At 45.6% G+C, this 21,879-nt stretch overlaps 1 protein-coding gene across 1 annotated transcript in view; it reads left to right on the plus strand.

Annotated features, from left to right (window-relative positions):
• Positions 1-21,879, plus strand: part of LOC120841471 (conserved oligomeric Golgi complex subunit 5) — a 42,698-nt gene that overhangs the window by 14,558 nt on the left and 6,261 nt on the right. Inside the window, exons 9-17 of the mRNA XM_040212368.3 lie at positions 1,625-1,706; positions 3,079-3,244; positions 5,660-5,821; positions 8,051-8,264; positions 8,946-9,008; positions 10,559-10,662; positions 16,019-16,150; positions 16,577-16,745; positions 21,680-21,823. Of these exons, the coding sequence (XP_040068302.1) occupies positions 1,625-1,706; positions 3,079-3,244; positions 5,660-5,821; positions 8,051-8,264; positions 8,946-9,008; positions 10,559-10,662; positions 16,019-16,150; positions 16,577-16,745; positions 21,680-21,823 (1,236 nt within the window). The remainder of the gene's footprint in view (positions 1-1,624; positions 1,707-3,078; positions 3,245-5,659; positions 5,822-8,050; positions 8,265-8,945; positions 9,009-10,558; positions 10,663-16,018; positions 16,151-16,576; positions 16,746-21,679; positions 21,824-21,879) is intronic.

The raw sequence follows: 21,879 nt of genomic DNA on the forward strand, positions 1-21,879 counted from the left end.
TAAGAAATGGCACCTTTTTGCTCAACAAATTGCAGGGCAATCAAGGAATATGTGTTGCTGATATATATTGCACAATTAAGTAGAGTTGACCTTTGAAGGCACCAACGGCACTAAGCATTTAAACATTCCATTAATGCCCCTAGAGAAGGGTGGCAATTGGTTGTTTTATTTGTGAGCCTAAGCACTTGTATACTGTAATATTCCAGAGATACCCTACCTAAAATTGAAAGAAAATTGGGTGAAAATAAGAAGTGGGCTAACTTTCAATGTGCAATCAAGAAAGGTTGGAAAAATATGCTATTTTTAGATCATATGTCCCTGCCAAACTTGTTATTGTGGCGAGGGGCAATGAAGCGAAGATACTTCCCAGTCAGCACTGTTCGCTTATGCAGTGATGTCTCGGTAATACATACACCTCCATTCCACCGAAATATCGTCCATAAGGTGAGTTGTCCATAATGAGGAGACAAAAATGCATGTATTTTCCCAGTTTATCCCCGAAAATGGTGTTCATGTAGGGGGGTGTTCATATTAACAAGGTCCATATTAACGAGACATGACTGTATACCATATTTACTTGCATAATGAGTAGTTTCTTTTTTTCCGAAAAATTTACACATATTTGCACATATTTGTTTCATTATGCGGGGTAAAATTTTTGCATTTACAGACTTTCTGCGAATGTCATTTTAGGTGCCAATATGACATGGCAGGGTACTGTGGCATGTCTCCAATGACGGAGGTGCACCCACGGCTGGTCGTGGATATGCCACAGTAACCATGCTGTATAAATTGCAAACCTTTTTTAGGGTGCTTTTGGTGTGCCTTTTGCCGAAGAAAAAGCGCCCTACGAAGCTCACTCAGCACGAAGGGCAACGTGACCATTCACTGTCCGAAAGTGGATCACAGACGACAGCGTGTTTGTTGACACCAATGCATCCGATGGACCAAGCACATCCGGGGCTGGGCAATTCCTCGACTTCAGCTTCGCTAGGCGTACGCGCCGCTTGGTTTCACGGTTGATCGCTTCCGCAACCACGCAATGGCAGCCATTATGGGAGCGGCTTAGCTTGGCTTGACTTGGCCTAGCCGCTTGGTGGCAAAAGAAAATTGGCTTCAAGACTCGCAGAGCCGGAAATTAAAAGTGCGTTCATTACATTAGAAAAAGAAAAAAGTCAAAATATTGATGCCCGTTGTAAGGGATGCATTCATTATGGGAGTAAATACGCTATCCGCCATAGCCAACTAGGCGGATTTACGCCGAGGACATCATTGATCAAAACACTGTGATTACTAGGAGTGGGCTATCTTTTGGTGCTTAAAAGGAAATAGCGGTCTAGCCCAAAAGGTGGGTGGTTACCTTTCGAGGGTGGGGCATCTTCCAAAATTTTACAGTAAGCTCGGCATGAAAAAGTTGGAGTTATCAATCACAGCTGCTTCACGTGTTTATCGCTGAGTTTGTTTCAAGCAGGTATCGTCAGCAGTTTGCCCGTGCTCTTACTCGAGCTTAGAGGTAGGGTCAAATATTTTGGATGGAATAATTTTATTTTTTTAGACAGATAAGAAATGAATCGCCTACTGAATCATATGTGCTCAAATGGTCCTTCTCTCGGGTGCTTTCCAGAGCGGCCACGGCGACATCCTCCACTCCTTCTGGCTCTCTGTTGCTCAGACCCTCTCCGACGAGCTGGCGAGAGCGGCCGCCGGTAAGCCTCACAAATACACTGCAGCCCTGTGAATGCGATTCGAACGCGGGTCGGAGAAACTGCAGATGAATTAATGACGACGTGTGTAGTGTGCGATCGCTGGGTTCATAGTCAATGAATACAAAGTTCCGTGTTTCCAGGTAAAAACAAAAAAAAATAAAAATTGCTTGGAACTAAGATTTTTGTTATTCCAGGTTTACCGTATTTACTCGCATAATGAACACACTTTTTTTCCCGAAAAATTGACATATCGGGGAGGGGGGGGGGGGGGGGGTGCATTCATTACGTAGGGTAGAATTTTTGCATTTACACCCTTCGTGCAAATGTTATATCAGGTGCCAATATAACACGACAAGGTACTGTGGCACGTTTCCAGTGATAGAGGCGCACCCACGGCTGGTTGGGGGCGCGCCACAATAACTATGGTTTATACATTGCAAATCTTGGGGCGCTTTTGGCGTGCCTTTTGCCGAAGGAAAAGCGCCCTACGAAGCTGACTCAGCACGTAGAGTAACGCGGCCATTCTTAGGCCTAATGACTTTCACATTTTCACTGTCCAAAAACGAACCACAGACGACGGAGTGTTTGTTGACATCAATGCATCCGATAGGCGAAGAATGTCCGGGGCTGGGCAATTCCTCGACCCAAGCTTTGTCGAGTGTGCGCGCCGCTCAGTTTCACAATTGATCATTTCCGCAACGACACACATGCAGCCATTACGAGAGCGGCGTGGCTTGGCTTGGCTTGGCCTGACCACTTGGCTGCAAAAGAAAATTGGCTTGGTGGGCTTGTTAGCTAGCTAAGTTGGATGCAATTTGAGACTCGCGGAACCAAAAATTAAAGGTGCGTTCATTACGCGAGGGATAAAAAAGTCCAAATATTAGTGCCCTTTGGGGGGGGGGGGGGTGGTGTTCGTTATGCAAATATGCTCATTATGCAAGTAACTATGGTATTTGCAATACTTTGATATTCAGGATCGCAGTGACGAGAACAAAGACTCTGGACACTTCATATTAGGTTTGGACCAGGCATCAGTAATCCCAAGGCAACACCCCCTATAAAAGGTTCAGTTCTCCATGCGAAGCACTTGCTGTAATTTTTCTGCACTGTTAAGCTTGCTCTCTTAAGCAGCTGTCATTTCTTAAGTCCCGTGCCACCTGGCCACATTTTCCCACTCTTCTCCAGTACGTCCACGACTGCATCCACAGCAAAATCATTCCTCCTTGCGCTCGACATTGATGGCTTGCCTAAGCTCCAGAATCTTTCAAAAGTGACACCTTGCATTCGGTTAGAAGTCGGCGTTTGCGCCACCTCCCACCTGGCTGCAACAACATTAGGCGCAAACCGTTGAAACCGTGGTCTTTTCGTGCAGAGTCGACCTTCCTGCGCCAGGCCTTTGAAGGGGAGTACCCCAAGCTCCTGAGCCTGTTTAACGACTTGTGGCGGCGCCTGGAACAGCTGGAAGGCAGCACCCCACCTTCTCTAGACGCGGCTGACGAGCCTCGTGGACGTTTCTTTGGGCAGCAGGAAGAGTTTCGGTGAGCGGGCGGCCGGCATTTCTTGTCGGACGAGAGATTGAACGATCGTGCCTCGACAGTTCACTTCGGTCGTGGCGACAGCAAACGTAAATTACTTTTCGACGCAAGATTCTGCTGGGACTTGTGTCGAGTTGTGCCCCGAACGCGCTCGAGGTAGACGGTGTAAATCTGCCTCGTATGGCAACCGAGGAACCAGTTTCGGTGTCGGCATTGATGTGTAAACGCGGCACATGATACTGCATACTTTGTAAACATGTAGGCATCAATGATAGCTTCAGGCGTGCCGGTACACAATTTAAATTAAACTGGAAAGATGGATCACTGGGGGGTAGGGACGGTAGAGGAAATTTACATGTTCGGAAAACCCGCGAGGGTACTCTGGTGGATTCTCGTGTTCTTAGGAACTTGGTTTGAGAACGCACAATGCAAGGAATGTCATCCTCATGTCGGGTGAACACCGAGCTGTGTGGCAAACGAGCCGGACGAAGCACACCCCGTGGTTCAATCCTCTTGTCAGGTCAGAACCTTGCGGCGTTACCGTTGTGTTCTCCAGTACTCGTGCATCTCAGTTTAGGCTGGAGCAAATGAGGGGAGTAGCAGATCTGCACAGCCTATATATGAATCACCTTGTAGCGTCGGGGAAATTTCTGTTTGTACCAGGCGAGAGATGGACTCGCAACAGGCCATTTGCTTAGAGGGAAAAGCCCGAAACTTGCGGAATTCTGTCGGAAAAGTCAGTTTGTTGTGTTGCTTGGGTCAGATGATGCAACGATCGGGGAAACTTAGGAATAAACATTACTTCATGCTTTCTTTTAAAGGAGCTGTGCAACAATTTCAGGGCTTCGCTTAAATTATTGTGGAAGTTGATGCCCGACACTTCTGAAGTGAACTACAGAACAGATTTTGCCTGGATACTTTAGTTTTTATTTAAAAAAATGAAAAAGATCCAGGTTTTTGCCGCCTCTCAACTCGTACGTCGTCTTCCGGGTCACGTGCGCAGTGACGTTGAGGGGGTAGGCACGGGGTTCCGGAAAAGTTCTCTCTTTAGAGCCATCAGTGAGCAGCGAGAACTCATCCGCTCGCGACCGCATGACCACATGCTGGCGGGCGCCGCGCAAACAATATGGTGAAAGGAGGAAAGTCTCATCCGGGTCCAGCCATACCCGTCCGACCCTGTCCCCCTCCCCCTCCGACTTCTGGCAGCTGTTCGCGGTAGCAGAGAGAGCGGACGGTTTTGTGGACCTAGGATAGATGGCGCCACTAAAACTCCGTATAATAAAAGTTTTGTTGATGATACCAGGTTTTTGATGCATTTACTATATATATGTTGGAACGACAAGATTTATAGAAAAGTTACCTTTTATCGAGCAGATATTCGCACAACTTGCAATCTTTCTACAAGATTCCCCATCGACGTCACACCGCGTGTTTCTCATGGCCGCCGCTTGCGGCTGCAGGTCGGAGAATATTCTAAGTTTTGCCTCGCTATTACGCGGCGGAATCGCAACATTTCGATGAAAGGGGGTGTGTTTTTTGTCATTTATGACAAGGTGAACAATATCAAAAGCAGAAGATGCCAATTCTTTCAAAGTTAAATTCGTTGCACAGCTCTTTTAAACATCTGTTCGGGTCGTCCAAGTTATTTGGTGTGCTCGTAAACCCATAAATTAGTGGAAACTCTTTACTAAAAGTGCCAATGAAGGGTCTAAATAGGAACCTTTTTGTTCTTTTAGATTTTGCAGTTGTACGCAATTGTCATCATAATAGTGACAATTATGGACATCTTGTTATTCCAAGTTCGGGAAAAGAACCTAAGAAGTTGGGGAATTTATAGATGTCACTGCGCTAGAATCTTTTTAAGTGGAACTTTCACAAGTGGAAGTTCAGAAAACATCAGTTTGGTTTTCAGTGTTGTTAAGCTTGTCTTTTCGTTTTTGCTGACTGGGCCTTTTCATAGACCGTTGCTATAGAGTCTGACCAATGTGCGGCTTGGACGTCGCGCCGCTGCGGTGACGCTGTTACCATCGTGATGCATGTGCAGTGTCATCATGGTGCATGTGCAGACGTTTTACATCGCACGAATCCGGTTTCCGTGTACATGCGGTGCCCTCACCCGGTGTGGGCAAACATGGGGTTGTTTATACAGCGTTTTGGCATATGATCACCTTGTGCACGCTGTCATTTTCACCAGCCGACTGCGGAATGCATTCTGAGCATGTGCAGCAGCTCTATTTTGTGAAGCATCAAATGCTGCACATGTTTCCACTGCCCAGTAACCTAATAGTTTTCGCCCGAGTGATAACTGCCGGAAAGCTGTATAAGCTGTTCAAAGAGGAAAATTTTGCTGAGTCGCCGAAAGAGATTGCGCTGTGCGGTTGGGGCGTCTTGCTTGAGCTAGTGACTTTCTTTTCCCAGGCCAGAAGAAGCTCTGTGCGGGACGCTATCGCCGCTGGAGAATGCATACCTGACACGGTCCCTGTCCCGTCTGCTGGACGCAGTGAATGTGGCCCTGTCAGGGAGCACGAGGGAAAGTCCATCTCATGAGGACCTAGACGGAATCCTCAGGGCTATTGCCAGGTTGGGATCACATCTCTCCATCATTTATATAACCTTGAGGGCCCGTACATACACTAGTAGTATTATTGAATTGATAAAGTGCTCTTTTTTAATAATATTGTTCTTATTTTTTTTCGGCATTTGTTTTCTTGTTTTTGAGTGTAGTATGTGTTATTATGTCAATGTTCACCCATTAAAATTGTTAAGAGCTCACCACTTGATTAATGCCATTTGCTAGGACCTTCGAGGTGTTAGTTAATGTTTAAACTTATCTTCTGGATGAAGTTGGGAATGTGCAGCATATCTTGAGCTATGCCAATTGTTTGTGAGCATTTTTGAGCTCGGGGCCACGCGAAATTCTTCCGAATTTGGCAGATTTGCGCTCTTCTCACCATATTTAGTTGGAAAACATGAACCAGTGTATATAATAACACCAATTCAATTTCTCCGTTAAGTTTTGCTGGAGCCAATCACTCACATCTAATTAACGTCCAATTTCTTTAACTAGCATTCCATCATTCCACCATCACTTTTGGAACATATACTCAGCTCCAGCATAATCAGTCACCTTAATGCAGTTCTTTTTTTGGAGTGCAGCTCTTAGGCACGTTTCCGACTTGAGCGGCGACGCCGTCGCCATTGGCGTAACAGCGCGTGGCATTATGGGATGGTTCCCATAATGACGTCCCACGTGATGTCACGTGTGACATTACGAGTGTCACGAGTGAGGAGGAGGAGGAGGAGGAGGAGGAGGAGGAGGAGGAGGAGGAGGAGGAGGATACACTATTTTCCGTATCCTCCTCCTCAAGAGTTGCACTCTAATTCAGAATTACAGGGAATTGTAAAGGTTTAATTTTTTTTTACCTTCCCCAACATGGCTTTCTGTAAATATTTCTTGTGAAACCCAACTTGCTGAATTGTCTTCTGTCTAAGCTTTCGGTGGTTGGCCTGGACACAGCCATCCTCTCCTGGATTCATGATTTTCTCACTTCCCGAACACAGTTCACAATAGCTAAGAATCATAAATCACTTCTTGCAAACGTGTCTTCAGGTGTTCCCCAGGGTGCAGGACTTTCCCCATTTTTGTTTCTTATATACATAAAGAACCTTCCGCATGGCATCAATTAAAAAATGAGACTGTTCGCCGACGACTGCGTCATTTACCATCCGGTCTCAAATATCTCCGATCACCTTACTCTACAAAATTACCTAACACGAATTGGCGCTTTGTGCGATAAATGGCTTATGCCTCTTAACCACAAGGAAAGCAAACTTATATCATTTACACGGAGAAAATCTACTATTATTGATTTATACTCTCTAAGCGGCGTTATAATCGGCACTGCACCATTATATAAGTACCTCGGTGTTCATTTGGTTCCCTCGCTGTCATGGATACGGCATATCGACATAGTTACAGCTGAAGCATCAGGCACCCTCGGGTACTTAAAACATTATCTGAAAACAGCACCCTTTTGCCTGAGAAAACTGGCCGACATAACATTTGCCCGTCCAAAACTAGAATATGCATTGTCCATCCGGCATCCTTCACAATCCTACCCTTGAAGCAATCCAAAACCGTTCAGCTCGATTTTTTTACATCAACATATTCCTATGATGTCAGTGTAACACAACTTAAACAACCCCTAGAACTTTCATTATTGTCTGACCGCAGACTAAGTTCTTGAATGTGTCTCATACGTAAATTTTGCCGCAAAAACACAATTCCAGATGACGCCCTTCTTTTACTTCCAGATAGGATATCATCTTGCCTCAATCACAGTCCCTGCATCAAACGTATAGTGGGCAAAACACTAGCCTTCAACACCTCAATTTTCCCAGAAGCTATAACCATCTGGAATTTCCTCCTCGAGGAAATAGTACTTATTTCAGACCCATCCATCTTCTGCCAGTCAGTCACCTTGCACCCCTGCTAACCACCACTGTCTTACCAGATTGTCACTGTATGCACTTGTTATTACTATTGTTTCTACTTTTGTTTTACTTTGTTTTCTTGTGTTTCAAATTATTGTATTATGTTCGCTCACATCCGCCCTTATGTAAAGCCCCATCGAGCCCTTAAGGAGAAATAAATTAAATGAAATGTAAGTCCATTAAATTTACTGCTTAACAATTTTGTATTAAATTTCTGCAATTTGATTTTGCGTTGCACTTCTGCAGTACACTCTGCATTACATAACCCTAGCCCCGCGTTGACAAATAAATGAACAACCGCCCCCTGCCGCACAGCGAACTGCGCGTGGCTGCGGTGGATGCGCGTCTGTGTCGGACGGTGGCCAAGAACGTGGCCCAGGCGGTGCACCAGCTGGCCGCCAGATGCGAGCAACTGACTGCCGTGGACGGCGCTGAAGCGCTGCAGGTGATCGGTCCGGCCACGGCCGAACAACAGTGCAACGCGGCTCTTCTGCACCTCCTGCATCGCTTTCAGGGAGAGCTGAGTGCTGTGAGTCCCGTTCACTTCGCTCGGGGTGTTTTTTTTGCGGGGGTGATTGTGCAGCAGGGAACGCTAATCGTTTTGCGAGCTGCCCTTTATGGTGCGTTTCGCCGCACGACGTACCATAGAGGATGCCACAAGCCGCCGAAGCCAATCACGTGCTGCAAGTGTCAGGTGACCTAAGGGAGGGGTGCAGCTACACATGGGGCACACACCGTACTTGCACTATACTTTTGTAGCACCGAATTGGCTGGGACGTCTCTTGGCGTCCGCCGTGGTGCACTCCTTCCCCCCCACGCCCCACGTTATCGACTTCAGTGCGGCCGTCGCAGCAAGAGTTTGTCGAGAACCATTTGTTAATGGGGCTCGGGTGAAGGTGTCCGAGCAGCTTTCTCATTGCGGCGAAGCTTACGAGCTTCTCTTCAAGCTTTCTACAATTATTTTTAGCATTGAACCGTAGCCAAAACATGACCGCTGCCTTAGCTGTTACGATGTATAAAGCCGTATGGAACCTTTTGCAGCTTCGTTGCACAACGTTGCATACAGCTCTTACGTCTAGGTATGTGCTTGTTATGAACAGCTTCCAAGCCTCCTGTGAACTTGGCAAGGCTGATAATGAGACATCTTCCTACTGTAGAAAAGGCTTGATTTAAACTTAGCGGATGGGTCTGTTTTTTGTGCTTTTTGCAGTTCCTGAATGGTGATGCCGTGCAGTCGGCGGAAGCAGTGTCCATTGTGCGAGGTTCTCTGAAGGTACAGTTTTAAGGAGGGAGGAAAAGATTAAGCGGGAGAATATGTGAGAAAACGGCACTGAGAAATGTGGTGCCATAGTTGACGTTTTGTCGTGTGTCAGTTTTACGGGTTTGCGAATATTGGAAAGTTGGAATAGGAGTTAATATTTGATTCTTATTTGAGTCTAGAATTTTCTATTTGGCACTTGCAAATATTCAGTCTTATGGTACACAGGGTGTATTATAAGAGCGAAAAAATTGTCCAAAAAAGGTGCTTAATATGCCATCATCACTTCTCCGGCAATGTCATGTGAAAAATCCACCAACTATACTCCCCATACAAGCCCCTAGGCGCCTGGGACGAAAAAAGCACAACGTGCCGCAGCTCGTGGTCACCTCGCCCACACCTAGGCTTTTGCGCATCTCTGCATCGAGTGGGCACAAGAAACGAAGCAGACAGAAAAGAAAAACTTTAGGAAGCATGAAAAAGAAGCATCTCCCTTTTCATCTATGCAAAAACTTCAAACAAGCAACAGAATATAGCAGAAACAAAATACAGCAAAGACATAGAGGGCAAACAAAAAACTGCAAAAGAAAAGGTAAACAATGCATTCAATGACAACCTTATTCTGTAACCACAGCCCATGTGCTTGACCAGTCAAGGACATTTTGTGTTTTTTTTTTTTTTAATCAAATGCTCAAAGCTTTCTTTTGGTTCTGTGTATTCTTCGATGACATATCTATTCTTCTAAATACAAAAAGAAAATGTGGCTGTGAGAAAATGTGCATTTAACTTTTTTTTAAATTTATTGGCTTTCATTTGTCAAGGTACTTTCTGGAGAAGAGCCGAATAAAATGTGCCTAGTACTAGTAGTGTTCCTGTTTTTGCAAGCTTATTTCAAAATTAATTTATAATTATAATAGTAATTTTCTCACTGACATTTAAAAGCCATTTCTTTTCCAAACTGCACTTGTCACATTTGTATTTGGACTAATTTTGGGTTGTTATGCAATTCATTAAGGCTATCCCACTCTGGGCTACCATACAATATTAGCTTGAAAGGTATTGGAGCTGCACCTAATGTTCTGTCTAAAAAGTTTTTTTTTTTTTTTTTATTATGTACATATTTAATATTTATCTTGGTATTCGAAATCATATTTTTGCATTATTCGTGTTCGATTTCTATTAGAAAATTTTGTTATTCGCATGCCCCTAGACATTCCGTCAATGCGGAGGCATTTTAGCCAAAATCGGTGTTTTGAAGCTTGCTTCAACACTCTTTGGAACACAGTAGTTTGCAATTTTTTGTGTACCATTGTGAATGAGTGCTTCTCTGTCTGAATTGTCTGGAACTGATAGATCATTTCATTAAAGGTGTTTCTCTTAAATTTTGTTTCTGAAGTGCTGATGAGCAGCTCTAAAAGCTGCCGGGGTCAAACTTTTTCTAGAACAAGGAATCTTTTAGCTGAATATTGAAAGTCTCCTTACCTGTTTCCAAGTGATTCTCATACATCGAAGAACCGTTCCTTCGTGAGCAAGCGCTGGAATGTCGCCCACACCCTGTTTCGCAGACGGTAGAGACGGTGATTCAAGGCACTGTGCAGCCTCTGCTGTCTGCGGTTGCTCAGTCCGTGGAGGCAATCATCCTCACCATGCATGAAGAGGACTTTTCCACGTGAGTGGTTTGCTTGTTTCTCTTTAGAGCTTTTGGGGCAGGAAACTGGTAGAAGTTTACATTTTGGTTTACCATATTTTTCTGGCTAAAGTCTGCACCCTGTGTATAACTCATAAAAGTAAATGACGACTTAAAAAGGAGGTTTTTCCTTAGTCCATAATGAGAAACTTTGAGACCAGGAGCAGAAGGACAGGGACAACACCGTCTCAGGTTATTATGGATGTGCACCAGCTCGCCTGCGTTTTTACTCTAATTTTCCTTAGGCTTTACCCATTGCATAGTCTGTACCCTATGCATATTCTGCAAGGAAAGAACTTCTCTTGCACAGCACGCTTTGAGAAACACTTGCTTTATTATTGCACAAACCTTTGCACAAACGCAAAGGTTTGTCGGATGGTCGGGATAACAAGCGTTGGTCGACGGACGTCTTGTATTTTGTTTCGAATTATATAGTCTCCTATGCAGTACTCTAATGAAATACGGTTATTTTAATGCAGTTCCCAAGCACGTGCAAAAAAAGTCATGCCTTTTAGCAGGATATTACTCGCAGACAGCCATAAGCTTTGAGCAAACATATGCCGTTTCGCGCAGACACAACTGCGACGGACGCCAATCGAACTAGGGGCGCTTGCAAAGCAAAGGATGCAAATTTCGCCTCTGAAGCGGCACCTAGGTACACGAAGCGGCAGCTGGGAACACATTTCGGTGGATCCACTGGATCGGTGATGAGGCTGCGAGTCATTCGCTCAGAGGCGATGTCCGCGGGTCGAAGGCAAACGGCGAACCGCTCAAATGCATGTCGTCACTTGACTTGGGCAAGCTTGGTGAATCGTAGTCACGCTCCATTTTCACACGCGGGTCAAACAGATATCGGACTGCACGCGTGCTAAATACAACTTCTGGTATCATGTCGAGATGGCCTAGCTCAAGGGTGGCCAAACCGCGGCTCGCCGCATGCGGCTCTTTGCTGGTCCAAGTGCAGCTCGCGGATCCCTCGTAAGGGGACCCCCCCGCCCCTTTCCGCGTTTCCCCAGGAAAAAAAGAAGGGATTTCAGGCAGAATAAAGTACGGCTCGCGGTTTGGCAGACTTGTAGCTCCACACATACATTTGTACAGCCTTGTGCACTCATACGTACAGTCAGACTCTAAACAAAATTTTAATTTGCCCCCCCCCCCCCCCCCCCCCCCCGTGGCTCTTAGAAGTCTCGAGGTTTCGTTTGCGGCTCTTAGGCTGGGTCAGCCTGGCCACCCCTGGCCTGGCTGTTGGTTTCGGTTTCGCTGCATAATCAAGGTCTGTTCGATTCGGCCAGGCTGAACTATAGTCGGTTACAAGTCAAGAAGGTAGTGGGAAATGCCCCTCAAAAAGAATCTTTGCATTTCGACGATAGGTTCGCGGCAGCAGGATGATTTTGCGTAGGGAGTCACTGGCGGCAGCGCGCGGTCGGTATACCGGTCACCTTGAAGATGAAGGCCTGACGATAGTGTCTTGGCCAGGACAGTTATCGACCATAACTTTGCCGTCAAGTTGAAGCGAGAATCGGCAAAAATGACGATTCTTGGCGTTTTTCCCAGGCCCGTTAGTGGGCGTCCACAGATACCAGCGGACAAAGCATGCAGTATTATGCTCAGCTACGGGGACATGCGAGTGCCAACGCACTAAATCCCAGACCTCTTCAATGTATCGGAGTCGTCAGTATGCATCCAAGAGCAACTGAAGGCAGGGACTATCAAGAGGGCAATACCTTTCTCATGTCTGTAAGTAAGAATATCAACACTGTGGATCCCCACATAGCATCAAAAAGAAAATATTTACGTGAGCCAATATTTCAACACTCACCACATGGAGCCTAACCTCTTTTAGAAAATCGTAATCAAGCAAATTCCTACATTCGGTTATGATCTTAATTCCGCGTCCATCGCGGGTACGTTATTATCATAAATGAGAGGAAATGCAACCTCCGTATCGGCGTTATTGTTAAACATTGCAGACATTTGAGCAAGAGCTGCGAAAAATGGCACCGCGAGCAGAGACGGACGAGGAGTGTCGTCTGCTATCGCCAACTACTCTTGTCGTCTGCTTCTGCACAGACGCTGAACAGTGGAGCCGGTGCAAGATTTTGAGGAACTGGGTCTGAACTCGTTCAGAACTGGGATGAATCGAACGCGCCAGTGCAGCGGTCGTGCAACTGCCGGTTGAATCGAATGCACCAGTTCCTGCACTGCTGAACTAGTTCAGTCAGTTCAGGCAAATCGAACAGACCTAAACTGACTGATCCGATTTGGGCGAGGAATGGGTGGACGTAGTTTAATATCGTCAGCACAGCATCACACCTCAGCTTGCGAGCCTTCGATCCGCTTAGAGCTCAGCTCGTAGCTCTCTTCTGTGAAATGATTGCTGCATAAGCGGGATCTCAATCTTGACGGGAACCCAGTCCCTACGCACGGCGACGATCCATTTTGCTCGTCACAGCACGTCTCGTGGAAAAGAGTGGACCGTCATGTCTTGGCTCACATGTGCTGCCCGGTGGTTTTGGCATCCAACCCCGCAACAAAAATCTCACCCAACCACGAAACAAGTCGAGCGCAACAACAAAAACGAAGCACGCTGAGGCGTTCACTCGCAGGCAAACGACGAGACGGGAATGCTCGCTTTGTGTTTTGTGACGTCAGAGCTTCAATGTTGCCAACGAAAGCAGCGTTTACGCTAGAATGCGATTGGAGCAGTATAAATTCAATTACTCACTCAGAGGGGCACATAAAATTCAGATATTGCACGTACGATGTGTCTCGAGGCAATAACAATGATATTCAATTGTTTTCTCGAATACAAAATTTGACCGGACAATCCCCTTTAAAATCTCTTACGACGAGAGGACACACTGGCACCATCTATCGGGCAGCAGTGGAACGCTGGGTGGTGCCGTATATTCTCAACTTCTTTTGGGCATCGTTCTTTTTTTTTGCCCTGAAAAACTTTTGTCAATGTTATGAACGAACATTTCGCATAACTAGTATATACATTTGACCTTGCGAATACTGCCAAACCCTCGGTACAGTGGTTTAAAGGGGGTAGTGTAACGAACGAAATCGGAGAAACGGCACAGCGTTGGAAGACGGCCGCGGGTGGCGCTGGCGCTTGCATCGCCGTCGTTGCGGCTATGGCTCCGGCTTGGCCGCTTGGTCAGCTTGGCTCCAGCCAGCTCCGGCCGATTCGCAGCGGTCGACTACACTGTCGTCTGCTAGTTTCACATTTTTTATTCACCTTCAAACACAAATTATGTCGTTGGAAGTTCACTGGAAACAAATAATTGTTTTTGAGGTATTTATATTAGTTATGAAGCGTGTTAGGGTGCCTCTATCTGCCGGCCGATTGAGGCACCCAACGGAGCTACGGATCGAAGCGCCACCTACACCGTCTTCCAAGGAGCGGCCGTTCCCGATGCATGGTGGAGGCTACGCAAGAACCACACTACCCCCTTTAAGCCACTGTACCCTCGGTCTAGTGAAATGCAGTTCCAGGGTAACCGTGTAGATGGTGCCAGCATGTTAGTCGTCGTAAGAGATTTGAAGAGGTTTTAAGGCGTTCAGTTCTAAGGAGTCGCAAGTGTGTGAATGGGCCTTAAAGCAATCGCTCTAAAACTTCAAGTGGGTGGCAGGAGCTGTCGCCTGATTAAAAGGGATTGGCCGTGTCCGTCGATCCGACACCATGTAGAAGACGGGCCCGTGCATTACGCAGTCATTAGTGGATCCTTGAGCCGCCCCGAGTGGAAAGCGCGCCGAGTAAGGCGCAAAACGGCAGACGCGTGCGTCCTGGCTTTGCCGCGTGCTTGCATTGCACTTGTTACAAGATGTTGAAAGACGCACTGGCGGCGATGCTGACACGTCTCGCCGGTCGTCGCAGGTAGAACAGTGAGCTGCATGCTCGTGAGAACAAAGCCAATTGAGACTTTGCCGTCAAGACCCAATGGGGCATGAAGGCAGCACTGATGCCACCCAACTTCGCCGTGACATGTCGCAGATATTGCTCCGACTACTGTGCATTAACGCAGGACTGCTCGTTTTTTTTATTATTCCACTCGCTCAATAATATGAGAGGGTTTTAGTGCTATGTGGGGCCATAGATTGTGCAGCAGGCTCAAATATCGTGAATTCAATTTTAAGGTCTGCCAGTTTCGATTTGTCTCGCTTGCATTACTGTAATCACTACTGAGTGTCATGTGCTGGCTGAGTTTCCCCTTGCAGAACGGTCAAACGAGGCCACTTAAGGGAAGTTAGCCAGATTTTGCAAAAGCACCATGTAGTGTTTGTGCGTGTGGACAAAAAGGATTGACGAGAGCAGCTCGGCGAGTGGCGAGGTGGAATGACTTTATTCCATGACAAAGTGAGCGGGAAGAGGGCGCGGCTGGACAGGCATGCATACCTTATAGCATGTTATCAGAGAGGGAAAGGGTAGGCGGAGGAGGAGCGATTGAAAGAAAAGGGGGCACGTCAAACGTGCTGAAACGTGTGTAATACAACATAACACACCACAACGAGCCTGATCTTTTGGGACCATGCTGATTGACGGGTTAATTTCTTCTACACTTCAAGTACACTCCAGCAGAGGGTTTTCAAATCCTTTGAGGGAATTTCCAAAGGTTTCCTCTAAAGATTCCCACCTAAGGATCTCTAAGGGAAACTCCTAGCCAAAGTTTAAAGATAATTGAGGAACCCCTATGTGTAAAACTCCCATAAAAGAGTTCACATGCTTACAAATATTGTTTTTAACCGTACTTCATGTACTAGGAAGAGGGATGGATGTGTGAGTTCTTTACAATGCACAGGGCATGGCTTACCTATGCCTACTGTTGAGACCGGTTATAACGAAGTCGGTTATAACGAAATAGCAGCTACACCGAAGCGATCATGATTTTCTATTCCCTTTTGCACTTCGTTATAAACAAAGTTGGTTATAACGAAATAGCGAATATAGCGAAGTGATTTCCGATTCCCCTTGACTTTGTTAAAACCGGTCTCAACAGTATTAGGTAAGCTGCAATGCAATTGGCAGTATTGACAGTCAAGTTTATTAGGACTTTCGAAGCATCGCAAGGTCCTTGCATCTTCCGTGTTCCTACACTGAAGCAGAAGTTTGCTTCAGCGTAGCAAAAGGTGTAAGGAGAACTTTGAACCAGAAAGTTAAATTCAGCTCCCCAAATTTCATCAAGGCAGGATGCATGCCGGTAAACATCTCTGAATGGAGGGAAGAATGGGAATGTGACAAGACGAGCGCTCATAACTTTTTGTATTTTTTGCCGGTTTTGTACATGCAGTATGTGGCATAAAACAGTGGCCTTTTTTTTCTTGTTTTGTGAAGGCCTGCGTCGGATCGGACTGCTGTTCCGGATGCCCCCTGCTCCCTGTACATGCGGGAGTTGCAGCAGTTTGTGGCGCACTGCCAGACCGACTACTTCGCCGCTTGGCCTCCGAGCGAGACGGTCACACAAGGGTAGGCTGCCTCTGTTCGTCTGCATCCTTCTTTGTCTGTCTAGAACACTAAGAATGGTAAGCACTAAGCAACTTATTGCTCAAGATGGTGACTCGAGGTGTCTATCTTGAGTGATCAGTTTTGGATTTTGGCTTTCTTAGAGAGAAATGAAGCTTCTAAATAAAATACAAAGCTTATTTTGAAAGTTTCTAGAGTTTCTAGAATAGAATTGATCGGTTTCTAGTTTAGATACAACGGTAATTGGTTATAACGATTACATTTTGAGGTTTTCTCATTATTGTAATAAGTGGATTGCACGGTACATAGTATCCTTCAGCAGCCGTCAGGAGGTGTCCAAGGATGTTTTTGAATAAACAAATGGTAAAGGAATATGCCAAGCTGCATTTGCCGATCGTGGAGGGTGACGCCCGGTGCCCGTCTGCGTAGGATTCGAGGCCTGGCGTCCCGAGCCCTGGAGCTGCTGGCGCGGCACGCCAGCCTGGTGCGCCCGCTCGGAGACGGCGGCAAGATGCGGCTGGCTGCCGACTTTGCCCAGATCGAGATGGCCCTGGCTCCCCTGGGGCAGCCCCTGGCTGAGCTGGGACGTCCTTACAAGGTACGTCAGGGGACCCACTCGTAGCTTTGGTAGAACTTCAACGCCTGGAACGCGACTTCGACCGGCGTGTTTGGCATCCCGTACCGCTAATGCATCCACAGTGGTCCCGACGCGGCAACAAACGAGGCTTACATAAGCCGACATGTCATGTTGTTCGACGTCGTGATCCTTGTGGTTGGTTGTACAGTTAGGTAAGCTCGGTTATATCACACTCGGGTATTTCTAAATATTGTTTATATCAAACAGTCCAAACATCCCCTTGAAAATCACATGTACAAAAATACAATGCTACAGGAGCGTTGTCTTTTTGTATTGAACTCCCATGGCGGGACACTTGATATAGCGATTGAAGCCTGGCTGCCCGCGATCGAATTGCGCCAGTGGCAAGCACATTGCTTGCGTTGCGGGGCTGGCAGACAACCAAGCCAGATTACATGCACTAAAATGCGCAGCTTAGAACAAGTGCCAAGTGAACTTATTGGAGCTTTACATAAGGGTCACAGTATAAAATTCTGCTGGGTTCCAAGTCATGTGGAATTAAAGGGTAGTGAGGAGTCACAAGCTTGCTGCATCCTCAGGTAACTGCTCTCAATACCTAACTAGCTTACCCTATCAGGATATTGAGCAGTTAATTAAGTCGTCACTTTTTTGTTTAGAGCAGTCAGAGTGGGCCATGGAGTGTAATAACAAGCTCCATGTAACCAAGCCAGTCCTTGGGTCCTGGGACAGCTCCTCACTTAAAAACCGCTTGCACAAAGTTGTAGTATTGTGCCAGCTTCGAATCGGTCGCTCTTTCCTTACACGCAGATATCTCTTTTGTGGGGAGGATCCACCCATTTGTGAACACTGTGGAGGCCATCTTACTATCATCCAGATTTGGTGGCTCTGCCCAGGTTTTGACACTGAACGACGTGCTAATTTTTAAGAGTTTTTTAAGTACCGTGTTTGATTTCATCCCGCTGTCTTGCTGGGAAAGCACCCTCTCACCCCTCTTGATCAAGTTTTCGCATTTGTCACTACTAGTACTAGCCCTACGCATCAGATCTAGTCCTAGCTATTTTCGAGATTGCCATTTTATAAGGACGTAACTGTTGGAGCTTCATCGGTTAGTTTAGTCTGGCGCAGTATGGCCTTCGTTGCTGTTGCACCATGAAACCCGCAAACACACACTTGACGTCTTGTGCTCCCGGGTGCGCACGCACAGCCAAAGCACTGTGGAAGGCAAAAGGCACATTCTGGAGGGTGGGCGTTCGAAAGACGTGCCCGGTCGTTCTCATTCGGTCAGGTACTATAGGTGTGCATCATCGTATGTCTGTAGAGAGGTTCTACATGTAGGGATGGCTCACCACTTCCACTGGTCGCCAAAAGCTGTGAAAAATACTGGTCAGAGCCGCTAAAAGCTTCTTTTTAGTCTAAATACAAAATATAAGTGGCGCGAACCGTTTAAATTATTTATAAAAGTTTTTGTTCTGTATTTTAGAACAGAAAAGAAACGAATGCAGTTTATAAAGTATGAAAACAAGTGACCCGTCGACATACCCGCCACCAAGTGGTGGAAGAAACGGCACAGACTACAAAGGAGTAGTGGGATCAGGTTCCGACACAAAAAGGTCCCGGATGTACGCGGCGGCGCTGTGGTTGCATGGACAGGAGGATCTTACCGGCTCCGAGCGTTCCCAAGGCCTTCGGCGACAAGCTTTGTCTTGCGGTTTAGCCATTTCGCGGTATGGCAGCGCGAAGTGGCTCCCATTCTGAACTGATCTTTACCCCGTGTTTGCTGTCGTTTGTGGCCAATGAAGTGTCATGCGGAATTAGTGTGGCTCTCATTGCATTTGCGCAGCAAATGCATTGAGAGCCACTCTCGCTGTTTGCTGTATACAGCCTATCCAAAACATGCTTTAGTGGCCGTCGACACTGAATGCGGCAGCCGTGAGTGCTCGATGAGCTCACTACCCCTCTTTTAGTTCACAATCACTCAAGCAACCAAGGACGTCATGAGGGAGGTTATTTTTTGCTTGTTTTTGTAATTTTAATTTGCCTATAACCTTCAAAAATAAAATGAATTTCGAGAAGAGAAAAGTTTCACTAAGTTACTACGTTCAGTATGCTCAGGTTCGGTGCAAACTAAAAACCAGTAATAAAGTCCTTGCAGGGGCCCTTTAAGGTACTCCTTCAAGTACTAGGTTTAGAAAACTTGTACTTTACTTGAAGTACGTTTTTTGAGCATGTACTTGTACTTTAGTTAGAGACCGACGACCAGTTCACACTTTCAACTTTTTCCTCGTTTCCTCCTCTCCCCCTTCTACCCTGTCCACTGTTGTTTGTTTCCTCCTCCCCCATGGTGAGGAGGATATTCTGCCTTGCAGAAATTTGAGTCTGGTCGCCGGCCTTTGAAGAATGTTTTTCCGGTACTTTCCGAGAAAAGTACAACTCTCGAATTCAAAGTACATTTCCCTACTATGATATTGTTAAATTTGTATCACAAAATGATGCTTTGTCAACTCTGAAGAAACACTGGGAGGGATATTCTACTCTCACCAGAAACGCGAGCAGACGATGCATCGCTCCGTTTGTTCTGGGGGTGGCTTTCCCGTAGCTTTGCAAACTTTCGCCACTTCTCACTCGGTCAGCGCAAGCAGGGGACAATTAGTCGTAAAACACCCGAGACTGTGGTGCAAAAAAAATTAAGAAACTCTCAAGTCGAAGAAAAGACAATGGAGGAGAACGTCTCAATCTTTTGAGATGTCATTTTCTATTGTCTTTTCCTTCGACTTGGAAATTTCTTAATTTTTCCGCACCACAGTCTCAGGTGTTAAATTATGAATATCAATCATCACCAGCTTGCCCGCACACTCATCGTTTTTTCGGAAAGGGGAGACACTCCTCTCCTAGAGGATTGCTTGCGGAAGCTACAGGGCTGACGTCGTGCTCTCTCCTAGATTGTTTAACCCCCTTGGGTGCAACAAGCCAGTACAAGCGATGCCAAATTCAGAAGTTGGATTTCTGAATTTTGCGCCATTTCTGAAAATAACTTACTCTGTGACCACTTAACTTTATCTAATATTCGGCGTCATTTCGGAAAATAAGTGATGCACCCCGATTAATCCTGGGGCAATGCATACCAGTTAAAAATTCACTGTGTATGGGAATAAAAGGGCATAATGAACGATTGTGTTAAAATGTACTTGTACTTTAGTTTTAAAGTTCATTCTATTTATAGTACTTTACTTCAAGTACATTGGACCTGGTGTACTTATTACTTTACTGAGTACATCACCTTTCATTTACTTTCTACTTTACTTCAAGTACTTTTTATATGTACTACACCCAACACTGAGTTTTGGTACTCTTGAAAGAAGCGAAGCAATTTGCGAGAATAATTTCGTCCACTCTGTGAAATTTGGCTCACTTGAGTTTGTTTCAGCATTATTTTCGACAGCATTTGTCGTTATATAGGTCCGTGTTTATTTCACCGAGGTAAGATTGGCGTCTATCTGGGTTCATTTTGCCTGCTGAGCTTCTGCCACGTAGATTACATAGCAATGAGTGATGCACAAAAGAAAGCGAAAGGGTTATAGTCAAATGTATGTGGAACGTGGTATCCTTCGCCTAATTGTTGCAAGATATTCTCGTTATATATCGCCAGAGAGAAAGCGTTATTATGACTGGCATCTTCATAAATATTAACCAGGTATATCTGACTCTACCACAGAAGATATCAATTTTTATCTGAATGGTGAAAACTCGAAGATCTTAGTGTAACGATTTTGTAGTGTCATGCAAAATAGTGTTTGTAAAAAAGTTTTTTCTTTTTCTTAAAAAAAAATTTCCTTTTTTTTTTTTTTGTGGTGCTGTTTATGGCTTGTGCTGTCCGTAAACCAAGTTTAAATCCCAAAATCTATGCATAATTCGGCAAGCAGGATGTTCAGCGTCATGATAAGGCGAAACAGTGCCAAGTTTGCACATCTGGTGACATTGGTGTTTCACACACAAGACGATAATCTAAGAAAAACAACAAAGGGCATCTTTCTAAAAACAAACAGTGCTAAAAAATACATGGGACAAAGTTCACATCTTATGGTTCTGTTTCTCCCGCCGTACGGGTTTGGAGCTTCCCTTGGAATTATTTTCAGCATACTACCGGGAAACATACCAAATTAAAGCAAAAGAAGAACAAATGGAATACTTTCATTATGGTAATTATATTTCATTAGAAAATTTCCTATTCAGCATTTTGCAAATCTCTGTCTGCAGTCTAATTATTTTATAAAACAAGGACTGTTTGGACAAACAACAAATAATCACTACCCAAGTTGTGTCGAGAGGGTACAGAGATATTCAGGGAGATAGGTGCGCTCTATGTGCATATTCAATATTTGGTTTGATATTTGTAATCAGTTTTGTGCATTATTCATATTTGATTCTTATTTGATCATTTGCGTGTGCACTTAGTTTGAAGTAAACATTTTGTTTAATGGCCGTGATGACCCAGCAGCTCACACGGTTTTTGCAAATGTCTTTGGGATGATCTAACATTGTGGACGTGCACAGAGTATGAGTGCTCCCAGGGAATATTTAAAGAGTGGAATGATTTTCAACGGAACCCCCCAATGCCAGAAACTGGTCCGTCCATCCATCCATCTATCCGTCCATCCCCGCCCAACTGTGCATTCCCCCTCTAAATTTAGATGGAAAATTAATGTTGCGTTACTTGACATGATGTGACTCGCACGCCGATTCACTTTCCCCGTTATGAATTCATCGGGGAAATCGACAAACAAAGAGTTTGGATCCTCTCCCGGGAAGGACTGTCTTCTAAACGAACTTAAACGATCATTCTCTAAATGCTGTATTCCACGCATTATAGGACTTTGGAGGTGAAGACTGCTTCAAATGTTTTCAGTGCCTTAAGTGAACTCCTTTGTTTGGCACAGGCTCTGCGTGCCCTTCGTCCCCTGCTGTTCCAGAGTCCCCAGCACATGGCACAGTCGCCCGTGGTGGGGGAGACGGTGCCGTACTCTCTGCTGCTTCACTTCCTCTTCGCCAGGGCGCCACCAGAGCTGCGCTCACCTTACGAGGTGAGGTGCACATTAACAATTCTGTAATTCATCATTAGATGGAGATGTTTGTTTCA

This window comes from Ixodes scapularis, unplaced genomic scaffold (genome assembly GCF_016920785.2).
Source record: "Ixodes scapularis isolate PalLabHiFi unplaced genomic scaffold, ASM1692078v2 PGA_scaffold8__174_contigs__length_109621045, whole genome shotgun sequence".
Lineage (NCBI taxonomy): Eukaryota > Metazoa > Arthropoda > Arachnida > Ixodida > Ixodidae > Ixodes > Ixodes scapularis.